The following is a 17,647-nucleotide window of genomic DNA, read 5'->3' as shown; positions in this document are numbered from 1 at the left end:
CTGCCTGCAGCACACTTCGCCCGAAGGCGGCATCCTCCTGACCTTTCACGGCCACTTGATAAAATTTGGAAAATGTGTGGACTGAGGACCAAGTTGCAGCTTTACAGATCTGAGTCACCAAAGCCTGGTGGTGCACTGCCCATGAAGCACTTATTGCCCTGGTAGAGTGTGCCCTAACAGAAATTTTTCCTCCGCTGTCTGTGAATCCGGAAAAAAGGAAGGCAGGACAATGTCCTGATTTAAATGAAAAGCCGACACCACCTTAGGTAAAAAAGACTGGATGGGGTCGTAGTACAATTTTGTCTTTATGACAAACTAAATAAGGCTCTTTACAGGGAAGAGCTGCTAATTCAGATACTCTTAAGCAGGAAGTTGGACTTTTTGATTGGTATCTCTTCGGCTAGAAAAGAATCAGCGGAATGTGGCGAATAGGTTTAAAAGGTTGCTTCGGCAACACTGATAATACTAGATATAGATCCCATGAGCACAAGGGAGACTTGACTGGCGGATTGATTCGCAGTACCCCCTGAATGAAGGCCCGCACTAGGGAATGAGATGTCAGTGGTCTTTGAAAGAAGACCGATAGAGCAGATATTTGACCCTTAATGGTACTAAGGGCTAATTTCATATCCACTCCTAGCTGGCAAAAGGCAAGAATCCCATTTATGTCATATCTTTGAGGATTCCATTTGTCGGTTTCACACCAAGAAACATATGCTTTTCAGACTATGTAGTAAATAAGTCTGGAAGCTAGCTTTCTGGCATTAAAATTGTAGAAAGTACTGGACCTGAGATCCCTCTCTTCCTCAGAATGTGGGTCTCAGCAGCCAAACCGTCAAACTCAGAGTTTGTAAGGAAGGGTGGAACACTGGACCTTGTGACAGCAGGTCGTAACGAAACAGAAGCTTCCAAAGTGTTCCTACCGCCATCTTTATGATCTCGGCGTACCAAGGTCTTCTGGGCCAATTTGGAGCCACTAAGATTGCAGGAATTCTTTCCTTCTTGATCCTGCAGAGTAGCCTTTGTAAGAGAGCGATCGGAGGAAATGCATAGATCAGTGAGAACCGATTCCACTGGACCACCAGAGCATCCGATCCGTAGGCCAGATGACCTCTGGTCCTGGACACAAAGTTGTCCAACTTCCTGTTGAATCTGGAAGCTAACAGGTCTATACTCGGGGTCCCCCATCTCTGGCATATGTCCTGAAAGATCTCAGGGTGGAGAGACCACTCTCCTGGTGACAGCTGCTGTCGACTCAGATAGTCAGCTTGCCAGTTTTCTACCCCTGGGATGAGAATTGCATAAAGAGAAGGAATATGTTCTTCTGCCCAAGTCACAATTCTGATTCACCAGCTTCTTTCGGTCTTCGCCCAGGTTCCCTGGGCTGAAGCTTCTTCCAATACTGCACCCCAGCCTATTAGGCTTGCATCCGTAGACACCACCTTCCAGGTGACTGGGGCAAAGGATTTTAGTTTCTGGTCTTTAACCACCAACTGAAGCTTTGCACACATGTGGAGACAGGCACATGGGTAAATCCAGTGCTTGGATCTTTTTGTTCCAGGCAGTTAGAATACTGTTTTGAAGTATTCTTGAGTGAGACTGGGCATAAGGGACGGCCTTGAAGGAGGCTACCATCTTCCCCAATAGCCTCATGCAAAGGCGAATAGATGGTCTCTTGTTTGCCTTGACCTTGTGGATCAGATCCTTTAGTGACTTGATCTTTGACTCTTGTAGGAATACCCGGCTTTGGGCTGTATCTATGATCATGCCCAAGTACTCTACCCTTCTTTGGGCTTGTAGAGAGGATTTTTGAAAGTTTACAATTCATCCTAAATTCTCCAGGTATCTTTGAGTGGTGAGCACAGCGTGATCTAATTTTGCCACTGACCGATTTATAACCAGTAGATCGTCTAGATAAGCTGTTATCGCAATGCCTGGTCTTCTTTAGTCTTTGTGGCTAGCTGAAAATGCCGTTGCCACTGGCTGGAGGTAGTTTTACCAGGAGCCGGAAGAGAGAACGTTTAAAACAAGGTCTCTTGTTTTTCTTCTTCTCTGGTAATAAAGTCGTTTTCCCACTCGATATCTTTTGGATATATTTCTCCAAATCTTCCCCAAAGAGGCGTTCGCCATGGAAGGGGAAACTAGCCAAAAGCTTTAGCCAAAGAATTCTGTGCATATGCACCAGTTGGAGTGTGAGACGCGATGTTTGCAGAACCGAATCTCTCATAGCGTCAATTGTAAAACATAAGGCTTTAGGCAATTTTTCCCACAATTTGACTTGTTCTGGAGGCAGCTCCTTCAGCCCTCGTTTTACCTGGTCCTTGAGGACCTGACACTTGGCTACTGCTGCTACAGCAGGTTGGGCGACTGACCCAGCCAGGGGGAAGGAGGACTTCAATAAAAAAAGAAAATGACACAACTGCAGAGAGACTATGCTGCTCAACCCAAGAGTAAATAAGGGAATTTCCCCCAGTGAAATTTTTCGGCAGCTCAATTAATAAATTGAATTGAAAGGACAATGTATAAGAAAGGGAATTTATTAGGTAGTAGGAAATATTCAATGAGTTAAGATAAGAGTTGCAAAATTACAAAATCTTAAAATTTCCATACATAAAGATCACAGAACACAACAGATTGCCATACAGCTAAGCATATATTTTTACAAGCATGTAGCAATTTCTAACGCGTTTCAACCCTTACACGGGTCTTCTTCAGGAGGTATTGTTGTTGCTAGGGAAACATTTACATAATTAGTGTTAAAATATTTTTACATTTTCTCCTCCCCATGTGTATGAGGAGGACAAAAAACAAATAAACAAAGAATTTTTTGAAGATAAAATTACCGAATTAATATGTATGGATGTAAGGCAATCTAAATCAAACTCTTCCATCAGAGAGAAGGAACCCCAAGAGATCCCAGGTAGGTATTCCGACCACTCAATGCTCCAAAAACAGAGAGCACCCCCCTACAAAGAGCAGAGCACTCACGTGACTTGCAGGGAATCACCAGGCAAAAGTCGAATCCCTGAAAAATGACAGGCAGGGGGGAGGGCCAGGTATCTGCGGCAAAACATTTTTAAAACATTATAATTACATATTGGCATATGGAGGACTTCAATAAAGACTCCAATTTATTTTCCGAAGGGTCTTTAAACACCTGTACGTTATCCACTGGACAAGTCAGGTTCTTATTAACACAAGAAATGGCCGCATCTACGGACGGCAGACTCCACTTCTTGGAAAACTCTTCCTCCATAGGATAAAGAATATTAAACTTCTTTGGAGGTGAGAAACGCTTGTCTGGATGTAACCAGTCTGCGTAGATTAGCTTCTTTTATAAAGGATGAACTAGAAAAGAGCATGCACCCTGCAGGGATTTTAATGATCCCAAGGAGGAGACAGGTGATTCAGTTAACTCCCAAGAGGGCAGCCTGAATGCAGTATGCACTGTTTCAGCATAACATTGTACCTGTGATCTTAGCATCTGGGAAGCAGAAAAGGGTTCCTCTGAAAACCCTGATCCGTCCGACTCCTCATCCTTCTCCTCTTCAGATCTTTCCGAAAGAGGATCTACAACCGCCGAAGGAGATCTGCTCCCCTTTTTGTCCCATTGTGAGGACTTTGCGATTAGCGTAGCGTTTTTTTCTTCAAATTTTTCCATAGCTGCGATAAAAGTGTCCTCAGTGACATATGCAGGCCCAGGTGCCACTGGGGAAATGCTTACTCCTGATAGTGGTAATGGCTCCTCATGTATTAATATATCAAGATTTACAGGGGAGGAAGGTACCGAGCAGGTATGGCTAGAGCCTCCTGTCTCAGGCGGCGGTGCTTTCTTGTCCCTCCTAGTCCCTGAATTCTTTCTAAGGGAAGACATATTACCAAGCAACAAGCCAAGGTACCAACAGCATATACTACAGTACTGTGCTCACTTTAGAAATATACATAAAGTATGCAACTTAAACACACAGTTTCATGTCAGAGTGGGTGTCTCTCCTGGTAGTGCCCTACCAACCACCTAGAGCTTACGTGCCCCTTCTGCTGCTGTGTCCCCAAGGGAAGAGCTGCCGGCCTCCAGGATCCTCTAATGGCTCCTGTTTGAGTGCCATCTTCTGAATCCACGTGCGCGCGCCTGTGCACACTCAGATCCTCCTCTTCCGCCGCCCCCCCGCCGATAAACCGCGCGCGCGACCTAGGGCATTATGGCGGCTGTGAGGGATCAGGGAGAGCCTCCCCCTGCTCCATGCTGTCTTACCTACTCAGTGTTTAGGAGGAGAAGAGCTGTGGCCGTGTTTATGCAGAGCTCTGCAGCGGAAGGAATGTGCCTTGTCATACGGACCTGACATTCTTTACAGAGTGAGGTGAGTGAAACTCAGCTCTTTACTCCCTCTAATGACCAAAGAAGAGAAGACACCCTACTGATAGTTTGAAAAGGATCCTTAAACTTATTCTTAGGATTCCTTTTCTCCTACCTTTATCCCGCCGCAGGTTTTTCGTGCTGAAAAAATTTCAGGCAGCACCCATCTCGGCGGGTTTTGTGTGCCAACCTTCAGGGATATGGGTTCCTATTTAAAGGATACCTCTCCCCTGGGCTTTGTAAAAGACTCTAACCAGGACTTTTAGCTGCTGTAGCGAAAGTGCTGGACCCCAGAGCCCAGTCCTCTGAAGAGAGACATTACAGGCGACGCCTCGTCCCTGAGGCCCGGATCCCATCCAGTTTCAGCGTAACTATTAGCGTCTTGCATGGGTCCCAAAGCATAACTCCTTCTCCCCCAGAGGGTGCTTTAGCAGAGCTATTCTTGGCACATCCTCGCACGTCAAACACCTTTTAGACACTGGCAAAAAAAAAACTGAGGTGCTTCCCTGATGGGAGGGGTTTAATGGAGTAGGAACTGTCTTCAATTGTTTGTGCCAGTTTCCAATCGCCACTTGTGACCTTTAACCCATTATGTAAAGATAAAGGCTCGGTGTACGATAAAGAAAAGTGGACATAATTTTCTCTCATGTATTACATTACATATTACACCCCAGATAATGCCTTATTAGGAGAACCAATATCCTGTATAAGAACAATGCCTCACTCAGATAGACAACTGGATGACGGAGAGTTACCTCATACTCACCCTGACCCTTCTCCTACGTAGAAGGGTCAGTGCCCATCAATGCAGCCTTTTAGTGTCCATCATAGCAGCCTGATCAGTGCCCATCTGCAGCCTCACAATTGTCCATCATTGCAGATTGATCAAAGCCCATCTGCAGCCTCACCTCAGATTACTGCTGCCTCGGAGGGTCCGGGAGGGGGGGCGGGACGATGGCCATCAGATTACAGAGAGAATCTCCTGTTTACTTGGCGGTCTCTTAAATACAAAGCCCCGCCCTCCTTGACTGGCTTCTATCATAATAGACAGAAAAGTGGTCCAATGCCGGCCTAGGAGACGGGACTTCCTATTACAATGGCCGCTGAGTAAAACAGGAGATTCTCGCTGTATGTAATCTGACGGTGCTTGTCCCGCCCCCTCCACGTCCCCTCTGAGGCAGCACAAATGGAAGTATCGACTTATAACACGCACACACTATTTGCACCTGATTTTCAGGGTGAAAAAGTGTGTGTTATACACCGATAAATACGGTATATTATATCTGTTTTTCAACTCCAGTCCTCAAGGCACACCAACAGGTCATGTTTTCAGGATTTCCTTTAGATGAAACGGCTGTGGTGATTACTAAGGCAGTGAAACTAATCAAATCACCTGTGCAAAATAATGGAAAGCCTGAAAACATGACCTGTTGGTGTGCCTTGAGGACTGGAGTTGAAAAACACAGTATTATATGAATATTGTAGGAAGGGTTAGAAACCCTGTTGGGTTTACCACTGACACTGTGTCCAGTGAAGAAAAGCACTGTGGGCCAGCCTCATCCCCCTTAGGGCCCCTGTGCACACATATACGCACATGCAGTAAATTTACTAGAGTAGGGAAAGCCGTACAGATTTTCCTTTCGGTCTGGTACGACTGTTGTCATCACGACAAAAAGCGAGCTCCAAATAATGGTAAAAACCCAATTGGGGTTCAACTTCTGACCATGTCTCACTCTGTACAAAATGGAAAAAATAAAAAATAAACTTTTGGCAGGATGTACATTTCAAACTGCCTTCATGAACTGGCTTCTGTATAGAGACAGGGAGGCGCTTGCCTCGCTTCGTAAATTAGTCAGACGTTGGGGAAATATGTAAAGTTCATTTTTTTTTTCCTTTAAATCAGTGGCAGGTACAAAACGTACACGAAAATCGTCTGTGTTTGGAACACCTTTAATAAGATGTCTGTGGTTTTAAACTTAGAAGGGAAGCTGTAGACCATTTCCTGACAAATCTTGTTTTGCGATTTGTCATAATGACAGTATAGCATAAAGACAGGTTATAACACCTGCTGCTGTATGCAAATATCTAGAATGGCTATTATGCTACAATTTTACAATTTAGATTTTATGGAGTGGCCTAGTCAGTCTCCAGAGCTTAATCCTATAGAAATTTATAGGAGGGAGCTGAAACTTCAAGTTGCCAAAAGAAAGCCAAGAAACATTAAAATGGAGTTCCACCCAAAAGTGCTCATCTGTCTTTAAAGGGGTTGTAAAGGTTCAATTTATTTTTTTCCTAAATAGCTTCCTTTACCTTAGTGCAGTCCTCCTTCACTTACCTCATCCTTCCATTTTGCTTTTAAATGTCCTTAATTCTTCTGAGAAATACTCAGTTCCTGTTCTTCTGTCTGTTACTCCACACAGTAATGCAACACTTTCTCCCTGGTGTGGAGTGTCATGCTCGCCCCCTCCCTTGGACTACAGGAGAGTCAGAACGCTCTCTACGTTACAGATAGAGAAAGGAGCTGTGTGTCAGTGGGCATCCTGACTCTCCTGTAGTTCAAGGGAGGGGGCAAGCACAGCACTCCATATCAGGGAGAAAGCCTTGCATTACTGTGTGGAGTTACAGACAGAAGAACAGGAAGTGAGGATTTCTCAGAAGAAATAAGGACATTTAAAAGCAAAATCGAAGGATGAGGTAAGTAAAGGAGGACTGCACTAGGGTAAAGGAAGCCATTTAGGGAAAAAAATGTACCTATACAACCCCTTTAAGGATTTAGAGAAGATCTGTAAAGAAGAGTGGACCAAAATCCCTCCCGAGATGTGTGCAAACCTGGTCACCAACTACAAGAAACATCTTACCTCTGTGCTTGCCTTTAAGGATTTCTCCACCAAGTACCAAGTAATTTTTTGCTTGGGGATCAAATACTTATTGTACTCACTGAGCTGCAACTTAAATGTATAGCATTTGTTTTATGTGTTTTTTTTTCTGGATTTTTTGTTGATATTCTGTCTCTATCATTTAAAATACACCTATGATAAAAATAATAGACCCTTCATTTCTTTGCAAGTGGGCAAACTTACAAAATCTGCAAGGGATTAATTATTTATTTTCCCCACTGTAAAGTATATAATTGCTGCAAGTACAGCAATGCAAGCACAAGACATTCCATAAAATGCGTTAAAGTTATCACACTGGCAAAGCAAAGGAAATCACTTAGTGGATGACCTACAGGTGGGCCCTGCAACTAAAACTTTTAGAGCCCTAGTAGTTTGAGCTTCCGTCTCATGATCTTTATTGCTATACAAGAATTATACACTTCCTCCAACACAACCTACTCCCAAAAATATCCTTACCACGGCAAGTGGTGCAATTCTACACCTCTTCTAATTTCAATATCAAAGGTATATGCCTATTTTACAATATAATGAACAATAAAAGCATATTTCTCAAGTCGACACCCTTAAAAGTGGGGGTGCTTGACCTTGGGAAGACATACCCCCCTGGAAAATGACAAAAAGCACTACGCGCAACTTACACTGCCACAAATATTTATCTATGGGAAATTACCCAGAAGTTCATACTGCGCTGGTACCCAACTTCATACAAAATCTAAAAATTTGCTCCACAAACCTCCTCACTATGCTGGAGGGGATGTGGAGCCACAGGTTCACTTCACCATATCATTTGTACATGCCCTGCTGTTTCCTTCTTTTGGGTAGTGGTGTTCCGGTGGATCAAATTTTTACGTTGGCAATTCCAAAGTCAGCAGGAACGGCACTATTTTTCCTAGACCTTGAATCTATGCCACATAAAATAAAGATATTGGTAATTCACATTATTAGCAGCCCGTCTATCTATGGTAAGACACTGAAGGGACCCCCAACACCCCTCTATTACTGAAATAACCCAAATCATACACACTCACGCCACCTATGAGTTGCTCTTTGCATCCTCTTCTGGAAGATACCAAGCCACGAGTTCACTTTGGAAACTATGGCTTGACTAGCATGCTCAAACTAGGATAAATTAGTATTTGTAACCTCAAGACTGTATCGGCTTCATGCCTAGCCTAGTTATATTGTGTTTTATTTACTTTCTTTTCTATCCTTTTGTTCTTTTAAATGCATTTACAATAAAAAAACGTTCACAACATTTTCAATGTTACAACCAACTGGTGCCTTATTAGTAGCAATGTATGTTGCTAGAGGTTATAATCTGCCGTTTTGGTTTTCTTTATGCAACTCACAGATTGATTTGTCCATTTTGTTAACCTATCATGTCGGCTGGTGTATTGTTTGTAACCTTTTTCTTATGCATTTTTAATAAAAAATATATTGAAACATAACGCCCTAAAGTGTTTGTTAACCCACTATGCAAAATGCACACCAGCCTCTCAGTTTATTAATGTAAAGTGCTCCAGTGTCTGTTATATAAAAAAAATGCAGCTATATACCTGTCGATCGGCGGTCATGTGACCCGACCACCTCTTCCCTCTTGGCCTGACAGCTGCAGTGGGCGGGGCAGAGAATCCGCCCTGACGTCAGTCGGGAGAGGAGGAGGAGAGAGGCAGCGGATCACTTGCGCGCCGATCAGTGTTTTGTAAACAGGTATAGATGCATTTTTTTTATAAAACACAGACACTGGAGCACTTTACATTAATAAACAAAGGGGATGGTGTAAAAAAAAAAAAAAAAAACAACATTCATTTTAGCATCAGGAGGGGTGGGCACGGACACAGAGCGGACAGACAGGAAGGGAGAGAGGACAGAGGCAGACAGGAGAGACAGAGGTGGACAGGAGAGACAGCGGCTGATTGAGGCACGTTAACTGACCACGGTGTCAGGGCTCAGCAAAAAGGGAAACTATGAAGGAGTATAAAAATGCTGTCCAAGATGGATACCACCAGAGCTCATAAGTAAAGCACATGTAAAAGGGTTTAGTTTTGAAACATTTATTGGTTACAGCACTACAAAAGTCCTGTAGTGCAAGCACACAAGATTACATAAATGTTCCAATTCTCTGTAACAGACTGTCATATCCACTACAAAAGGAAGTAACGTACGGGTGTAATATTGTGGTCTAGATGGATAACACTAAAAGTGCACAAGAACAACAAATAACATGTAAAGGTCCTAGTGTTAAAAACAAACTCTCTCCACAACTACCACAACAAATGCTGCCACGTAGTACAAGACCTTACATAAAATAGTCTTAAAAGGGTCCCGATACCAATGTAAGGTATGTTAATAGATCCAGAAAACATACACTGTATGATACATATGGCCAGAGAATTGGTGTAGACAATCAATAAAACCACCAACTTGTAATAATACTTATAGTAAGTTCATTGAACATGGACCCCTACTACAAGTGGGCAATGAATGCAAATTACACAGCTTAGAAGCCATGAAAAAATCTATGCAAGGCCTAAGCTGTAGCATATATACAACCCAGTCACTAGCTGTGAAACATCCAATTTCTGGAGTACCCCAATAGGTTACAGTTGGCAGTAAGCAAAGGTGAAATACAGCCACAGGTTGGCAGTAAGCAAAGGTGAAATACAGCCACAGGCTGCTCTGTAAATACTGATCCTAAACCACCTAAAGTCCTGGTAACAGTGTAAGCATGCAGACAAATGTGACTCTCCATGCAAAACCAGAACAAAAGGATACTCTGCATTGGGCCCTACATGTGAAGTACAACCTAATACCTTAGGACTACTGCAACAGCTGTAGATTTACCCAAAGAAACAGATATCTGTTCAAGAGAATGTGTTTGGCAAGGATTTGTGAATGTAACCCTCCCATATATTTACAGAGGAAAAGCAAGTTACTTTCTGCGACGACACAGAAAACAATAGTTTTCTGTGTCATGTTCAGACCAGAATGCAGTGCTTTACTGTATTGCAGAGCTGCGCAATTTTTATGCAAACGGTTTGCATAATGTTGCACCACTCTGGATGGTACTGCATGTCACCAAAACAAAGACAAATCTCCTGCGCTCCGGTATTTTTTGGAAAGATGTTTGAAGAAAAGGTGAAACTCAATAGCAACTCAATTAAAAGGTATCTTCCAAAGTCTTGCAGCCCTCCTCTGAATCGTTGGAATTCATAAAACTAAAGGAAACAAAAAAAGGAAAGACGGAGGGCGCACCGACCTAGTGTGATACTGATTGGTGGATTTTATTAAATAAATAAAAACAAATCATAATACTCACAAAAGGAGTGTTAAAAACAGGCCTTGAATCACAATGCAGCAAAGAACCAACACCATCGGCATAACACGATATTGTTTCGATCCGTGACCGTGGCTAGGGCTGACGCGTTTCAGGGGAGAACCCCTTTCCTCAGAGCTAAAAGGTCTGCAGTCACCACACAGCAATCGCAGCACACCACGCTACTGTGCAGTGGCATGACTGAAAAGTCACTTGGTACACTTCAAATAAAGTTCAACAAAAAGGAGCTGTGTGATGTAATAACATATTTATCACGTCAACCACTGCCGCATAGCTCTGCAATCAAAACAGTGTGCGGGCAGCGTCGTTTTGGGCTTTGGGATTGTGTGAACGAGGGCTGAGTAAATAATGAGTTTTCTAAGCCTACAGTAGAGTTTTCCTGGAAAAACTATTCTCGACCTTTTCCTTTTTGAAGCTTTAGTGGATGCTAATATGTAAAAAAACAAACACCTTCTCCTATATGTCAAGTGCCTAGTAGACAGCCCTTAAAATGACATCTATATCTAAGGACACTTAACCCTTGAAGATTTAGTCTACTGTGTTCCCCTACTGCCTGGGAATAAAGCATTATTATTCTCACAAAGAATCATCCTCCTCCTCCTCCTACTCTTAACAAAACACAGGCAGTGTTTTCCCCTAAAGTAGAGGACATTTTCTTCTGCTGAACTTACTCCCTAGATCATGGGTGCTCAACTTGTGGTCCTCCAGTTGTTGCAGTTGTCACGTCATGCCTGTTCCTTGGACAGTCAAGCTTCTACCTGTCAGCCTTGCAGTGCCTCATAGGACTTGTAGTTCCGCGACAGCTGGAGGGCCACAGGTTGAGCACCCATGCACTAGATGAATTTGGCTGGGGAGAAGTGGGGCAAGTAAGTTCCCTACAAGAGCCACCTTCTGAGGAACCCCTACAGCTGACAGCACAGAGATAAAGGATCTGGGTACAGATCAGGTTGAGCAGGGGTCTCATATCTGCTAAGAAAGACCTAAAGCTTGTGGAAGGCCAACTCATCTTTCACTGTAGAGAAGGTTGACATTAGAGATAAATTAGTAGCACCATCATCTTTAATACAATCTTACTTTTAAAGTATATTAATAGTGTACCCTCCCCATGAGACTATAGCAGTACCCAAGAAACATTCATAGGTTTATAAAAATGTATTGCAGTTATTACTATAGGTTGACCAATATGGGTTTTTCTCAGGTCGATGCTGATATTTAGAAATCGTGGCGGCCGATGACGGATATATGATGCCATTTTTTTGGGGGCCGATATGTTAGGCTGATTTCCCCCCCCCCTTCATCTCATAAAATCTAACACTTAGACCCCTTTCACACTGGGGCGTTCTTTTGGGCTAAAAATATCACCTGTAAAGCACCTGAAAAATGGCTCCCCTGCAGTCTTAGTGTAAAAGTGCTTTCACACTGAGGCAATGCGCTGGGAGGACATTAAAAAAAAGTCCTGCAAGCAGCATCTTTGGAGCGATGTATACTGCTCCTATACCACTCCTACCCAATTAAATGAATGGGCAACGCTGTCGAAGCGCCTGCAAAGCGAATACGCAGCAGCGCTACACGGGTGCATTTAACCCCTTCTTTGGCCGCTAGCTGAGTTAAAAGCGCCCCGCTGGTGGTCCAAAAGCCTGGCTAAAATGACAGTAAAGCGGTGCTAAAACTAGCAGCGTTTTACTGTCAACGCCTGCCCGCTCCAATGTGAAAGCAAGTAATAAGAAGTGATACAGAAAATTTCTTAAATTTAAACATTTATTAAACACAACAAGCCTCCAATCAGTGCACTTGTATGTATAACTTAGATTAAAAAAACGATATCTTTAAAGTGGAGGTTCACCCGAAAAGTACATTTTTAACCTTAGATTGATGCTCATTTTGTCAAGGGGAATCGGCTAGTTTTTTTTAAAATCGAAGCTGTACTTACCGTTTTAGAGAGCGATCTTCTCCGCCGCTTCCGGGTATGGGCTGCGGGACTGGGCGTTCCTATTTGATTGACAGTCTTCCGAAAGGCTTTCGACGGTCGCATGCATCGCGTCACGATTTTCCGAAAGTAGCCGAACGTCGGTGTGCAGGCGCCGTATAGAGCCGCACCGACGTTCGACTTCTTTCGGCTACTCGTGACGCGATGGATGCGACCGTCGGAAGCCTGTCAGAAGACTGTCAATCAAATAGGAACGCCCAGTCCCGAAGACCATACCCAGAAGCGGCAGAGAAGATCGCTCTCTAAAACGGTAAGTACAGCTTCGATTTAAAAAAAACTAGCCGATTCCCCTTGACAAAATGAGCATCAATCTAAGGTTAAAAAAAAATTCGGGTGAACTCCGCTTTAATAATACACAAAAACAGGTATTCAAAACTTTTGGACGAAAATAAAATGGGCTAACTATACTGTTTAGTTTTTTTTTATTCATTAAAGTGTATTTTTTTACAACAACCGCTTTTTTATTCCCTAGGGCAGGCTGCCCATATAGGAGAGACAAGTCGCTCCACAGAGAGACTTCAGGCGACTGGCATTGACATGCATTACAGAAGTCATTTGCAAGTCGCGCTGAAGTTTTAGGCTTCTACATTCTAGCAGTAGAATGTGAATGGCTCTCGAAGGAGCCAGTTCACATACCTCCGATCCAACTCCGGTTCGAATTTGCACAGGAGCCCAGTGTGTCTTTTGGTCCGTTTCAGGTTCGAATTCAGCCCAAAATTCGGGCTGAAATCGGACCTGAAAACGGAGAACCAGGACGCACAGGACCCCTGCTGGGAGCCAAATCGGCATCCTGTTTTGTAAAAAAAAAAAATGTAATTCCGCTTTGATCACAAGCCCAAATGTTAAGCTGCTTCGGTTTGCAGTGAAACTAGGCACATGGCACAGCCTTGTAGCAAGACCCTCTTGCAAAAGCAAATAGGAAGGCATCTCCTGGACCATAGCGTCTGAACATGGGATTGGACGCCCAGGGGTTTGTCAGGAAGGAACAAGTCCCTGGATAGGGCCAGATCCAGAATAAGGCCCAGACACTCCAAGTGATAGGTCTGGTGAAGATTACGTATGCAACCAAACCTCTGCAGGGTCTACACTGTCGGATGGACTTTGGATGACAAGGTCTGGACTGATTGTTCCTCCAACATGTCTTTGGGGGTGTTCAACAAACTGTTGTGTGCCCACAACAAAACACAAACATCATCAATATGGAGGGAGGACAGGGATGTGCAAGTAGCCATCCATCCATCCACAGAGGCTAAAAGATACCTCAGTAGAATTAAAATATCTGACCTGGCGGATTCCATGCAGAACTCAAATGAAACCGGTTAAAAATCACCAGACCCAGAATGGGGTAAATGCCTCGTTTTGCCTTAAAAACTGTGAACAAAGTTGAGTAGAACCCCCGAAACCCCTGCTTCTCATGGGAAAGAGGAAATGGCACCCTGCGGGAGAAGCTGCTGGAGAACAGTGAAAATATCTATGTCGTTTTATGGGGAGGATGGCAAGTTTGACAGCATGAAGCTGCGTGGAGGCAGAAACCAAAACTCTAGCTTGTAGTCCCTGGATATGACTTACTGGACCCAGACATCTGAAATATCCTGAGACCAGATGGCTGCCAAAGCGAACAAGCGTCCTTCCTCACTCTGACAAATGGGGGAACCCACCAATTGTGAGGAGGGCTTTTTCCCAAACTTGGTAGGCTTGGGGGTTCAGGTCTAACAGTGGAAAAGTGAGCCTGACTTAGACTTGTACCCAGAGGCCTGAGAGAAATGAAAGGAACCCTTCCTCCTTTCAAGAATCGAATGCTTGCCTACAGGAGCTTGTGCCTTTTTCTTCTGGGGTAAGAAAGTGCTCATATCTCCCATCACTTCTATGACATAGATGCCAGAAAAATCACCAAAAAGATGCTCTCCTTAAAAATGCTTCCTTAGAGGATGCTTTCTGTGCAGACGTTCCACAAACCAAAGGATCCTTCACAGATGCATCAAAAAGAGGCTGATTATGAATATTTGGTGGAGCATAGCCACTAACCTATCAACACAGCAACGCAAGGCTATGGGTAGGAGTTCCAGCTAATAGAGGACACATATGTTAAAATGGATAGAAGGGACAGATCACATGGAGTGGAGAGAAGTATGCTGGTCACCCCTGTATAGACAACAAAGAGTGTTTTCCCAAGTGGGGTTTTTTGGCAGCTCAATTAGAAAAAATGAGTTCAATGTAATAAAAAAAATATTTCACATATAAAATGTCAAAGGAAAAAATTGGGTATGGGGTACATAATTAGAACATGAGTTGCGGCATGGCACAAAATCACAATATATAAATTACATCTGATGCATGACAGTACACAACAAAACATTAGTACAGCTATTGTGTATAGACATGTAAAAACAATATCCTCAAGGAGGATATATATATGTATATTGGCAAAAGCCAATATACACATTGCCGTGGTTCGGGGAAAAAGAAGCTAGCTATAGCTTATGCACACTGCCGCGAGCGCATCAGGGGGCAGGGAATATGCTGCAAATTTACTTTGTGATGGGGGCGGGAATATGCACACTACTGTGGGCGCGCTGGGGGGCGGGGAAGGAATATGGTGCCAATATGTACTTAGTGCCGCGGGCGCGAGGGGGGGGGGGGGCGGTAGGCTGCACACTCAGGACCGATGATCAGGATACTTTGGCGCCCCCCCGCTCTGCGGCGCCACAGCCAGACTGGACAGGCGTGCGGGCTCCTGCTTGGGGGCCCCTGGCCAGCTCGGGGCCCCAAGCAGTTGCTTGTTTTGCCTGTCTTGTTCCGACGGCGGTTTGATTAGGCCTAGCATACTCTGGTAGACTAGCTAATTATAGGCGTACACAACTCAATCCATTTATGCAATAGATAGAGGGAATCCGTAAACATCTTTCGGGATAATAATTTAGTTTATATTTATTAGCTTGTATATTGCAGCATTTACTTCAACCATATTATATGATCCCAATATAATTTATATAAAGAAAAGTTAAGACATTCAATTTTTTTGCAGATTGCTTAAGAATAATCAATGCTCTTAGCCCAGCTAAAGTTTAAACCAGGAAAAACAATATCTTGAATAATGCAATGAGAGCAGCCTTTCCTGCACGGTTTAGCATGTAGTCAGTAAATCTGAATAAAGTCGAGGAGTGAGCACAGACACAAAACAAGTGAAGTTATGAAAATCAGGTCTTCCTTCACATAGGATTCAGGTAAACCATTGAGTGATATTGATTATAGCTATATGATTTAAACAGTGCCTCATAAAAAATAAATCCACAAAATTGGAGTTCCTTTTAAGGGAGAACTTTAGTGGTATAAATGATGCACTGGGTGATCTTGGTGCACTTGTGCTCCTTTTATAATTTCACTATTATATGGTATAGTATATTCAATTTTCCAAGTTAATACATTTAACAAACATCTCACTATGAAAAGCATTGTACCTGCTCTTGTCGTCGTCTTCCCAGCTGGGAGATTTGTGAAAGCATCATTTGCTGGTCCAGCAGCTCTATCCTCTGCTGCCTCTGTATGTCAACAGTTGCTCCCATCCCAATACTGGCCTCGCTGACAGGCTCGACAGTTGAGAATATTGGCTCTACAGTATGGGAGAAGATTTCTGCCAAGTTGTTAGGGATGTAAAGAACCTCCTGAACACTCAAAACATTTTTCTTGTACAAAAAGCCTGAAATCTGAAATAAAAAAACAAATGCAATTAAGGAAAAAAAGGTAAATCTCTGTCTAGTTTTAACATATACATAAATGTAAAACTTTTTTTTTTCAGTTTTGGAGATGGAGATGGATTAGAATACCTGTCAGGTTTACATTGCTACCTATGCTATTCCAGTTATGCCAGTTTGCTGACTTATGAGTGCTAAATATTTTTCATCACAACAGAGGGGGTGAGAATCTCCCTAACAGGGGCACAGACAAGAGTTCAAATCTCTCGTCAATGTATCCAAAACTAAAAAGGTTTTACCTTTAGTGATTTTTTAATTGCGCTGGTAAAAAGTTTTGGAAAGGTAAGAATTTCACATAAAAAAATACTTTAAAAAGACATAGCATAGTATTCAATGCTTTAGTTCTAGATAAACATGTAAAGGATATCACTTGTGTAAAAATGTTATCAAAAATATATTAAAAAGTGTATGATTTATAATTAAAAATGGACATGAAGACATTTAAAAATGGCTCCATTTTACTGCCCCTTCTCACAATGAAAATCCGTGTAAGCCCCAAAAAAAGAACATAGTACACCTAGATGAAATCTTATCTGAAAAGTTAAAACATATGTCAATCCAATTCTAGATAGAATAGGGAGGGGTTAAAGCCCCCAACGGTTGTTTATTTGCCTTCTGTGTTCCGCTGGGGAGATTTCAATTCACTTCCTGTCTTACAGAAACCGAGAGGAAACTGAACAGAATTTCCATCTTACAGAGATGTCACAGTAACAGCTGTCTCTACCATTGAAGGAGAAGTATGGCCAAAGCTTTTTTGGCTCTACTACTTCTGTGGATCCCAGGAGTGATGTTTGCTCTGCACCCCTGTGACCCATTTTCAGCCAACAGCGGGCGAAAGTCTGCTGTTGGCTGACATCACTCAGCTGGTCAAGGTGCTAGATTGACTGGATTGGCAGTAGACTCTGGGAGAGGCTGCTGGGAGACTGAGACAACCACCCCCCCCCCCCCATCCAAAGTCCCACATTGCAGTTAGTGCTGGAGGGGTGCAGAAGAGACAGTGCCTTACAGTCCCTGCTCTCTGCTGAGACTAAGGGGAGAACTGAGCAATCGGAAGGGTTTGATCGCTCAGTTTTCAGTACAGCTGTAGCACCTAGTTGAATAACTTGGATATACATTTTTATTAAACCCCCTACTTCTCTTTTAAAGGATTTCCTTCACCTCTTGCTCTAAAACCCTGTTCACACTGGGTCACTTTGCAGGCGCTATAACACTAAAAATAGCGCATGCAAAGCGACCTGAAACATCCGCTGCTGTCTCTCCAGTGTGAAAGCCACGAGGGCTTTCACACTGGAGCGGTGCGCTAGCAGGACAGTAACAAAG

The 17,647-nt window shown here is 43.3% G+C and overlaps 1 protein-coding gene across 2 annotated transcripts in view; it reads right to left on the bottom strand.

Moving 5' to 3' along the window:
• The window catches only part of UBAC2 (UBA domain containing 2), a 194,962-nt gene that overhangs the window by 33,629 nt on the left and 143,686 nt on the right, over positions 1-17,647 (bottom strand). For both annotated transcript variants that reach the window (XM_040336155.1, XM_040336156.1), the window contains exon 8: positions 16,034-16,279. In XM_040336155.1, the coding sequence (XP_040192089.1) occupies positions 16,034-16,279 (246 nt within the window). The remainder of the gene's footprint in view (positions 1-16,033; positions 16,280-17,647) is intronic.

Source organism: Rana temporaria, chromosome 2 (genome assembly GCF_905171775.1).
Source record: "Rana temporaria chromosome 2, aRanTem1.1, whole genome shotgun sequence".
Taxonomy (NCBI): domain Eukaryota; kingdom Metazoa; phylum Chordata; class Amphibia; order Anura; family Ranidae; genus Rana; species Rana temporaria.
The sequence above is the reverse complement of the archived record's forward strand: the minus strand, read 5'-3'. Positions and strand labels throughout refer to the sequence as shown.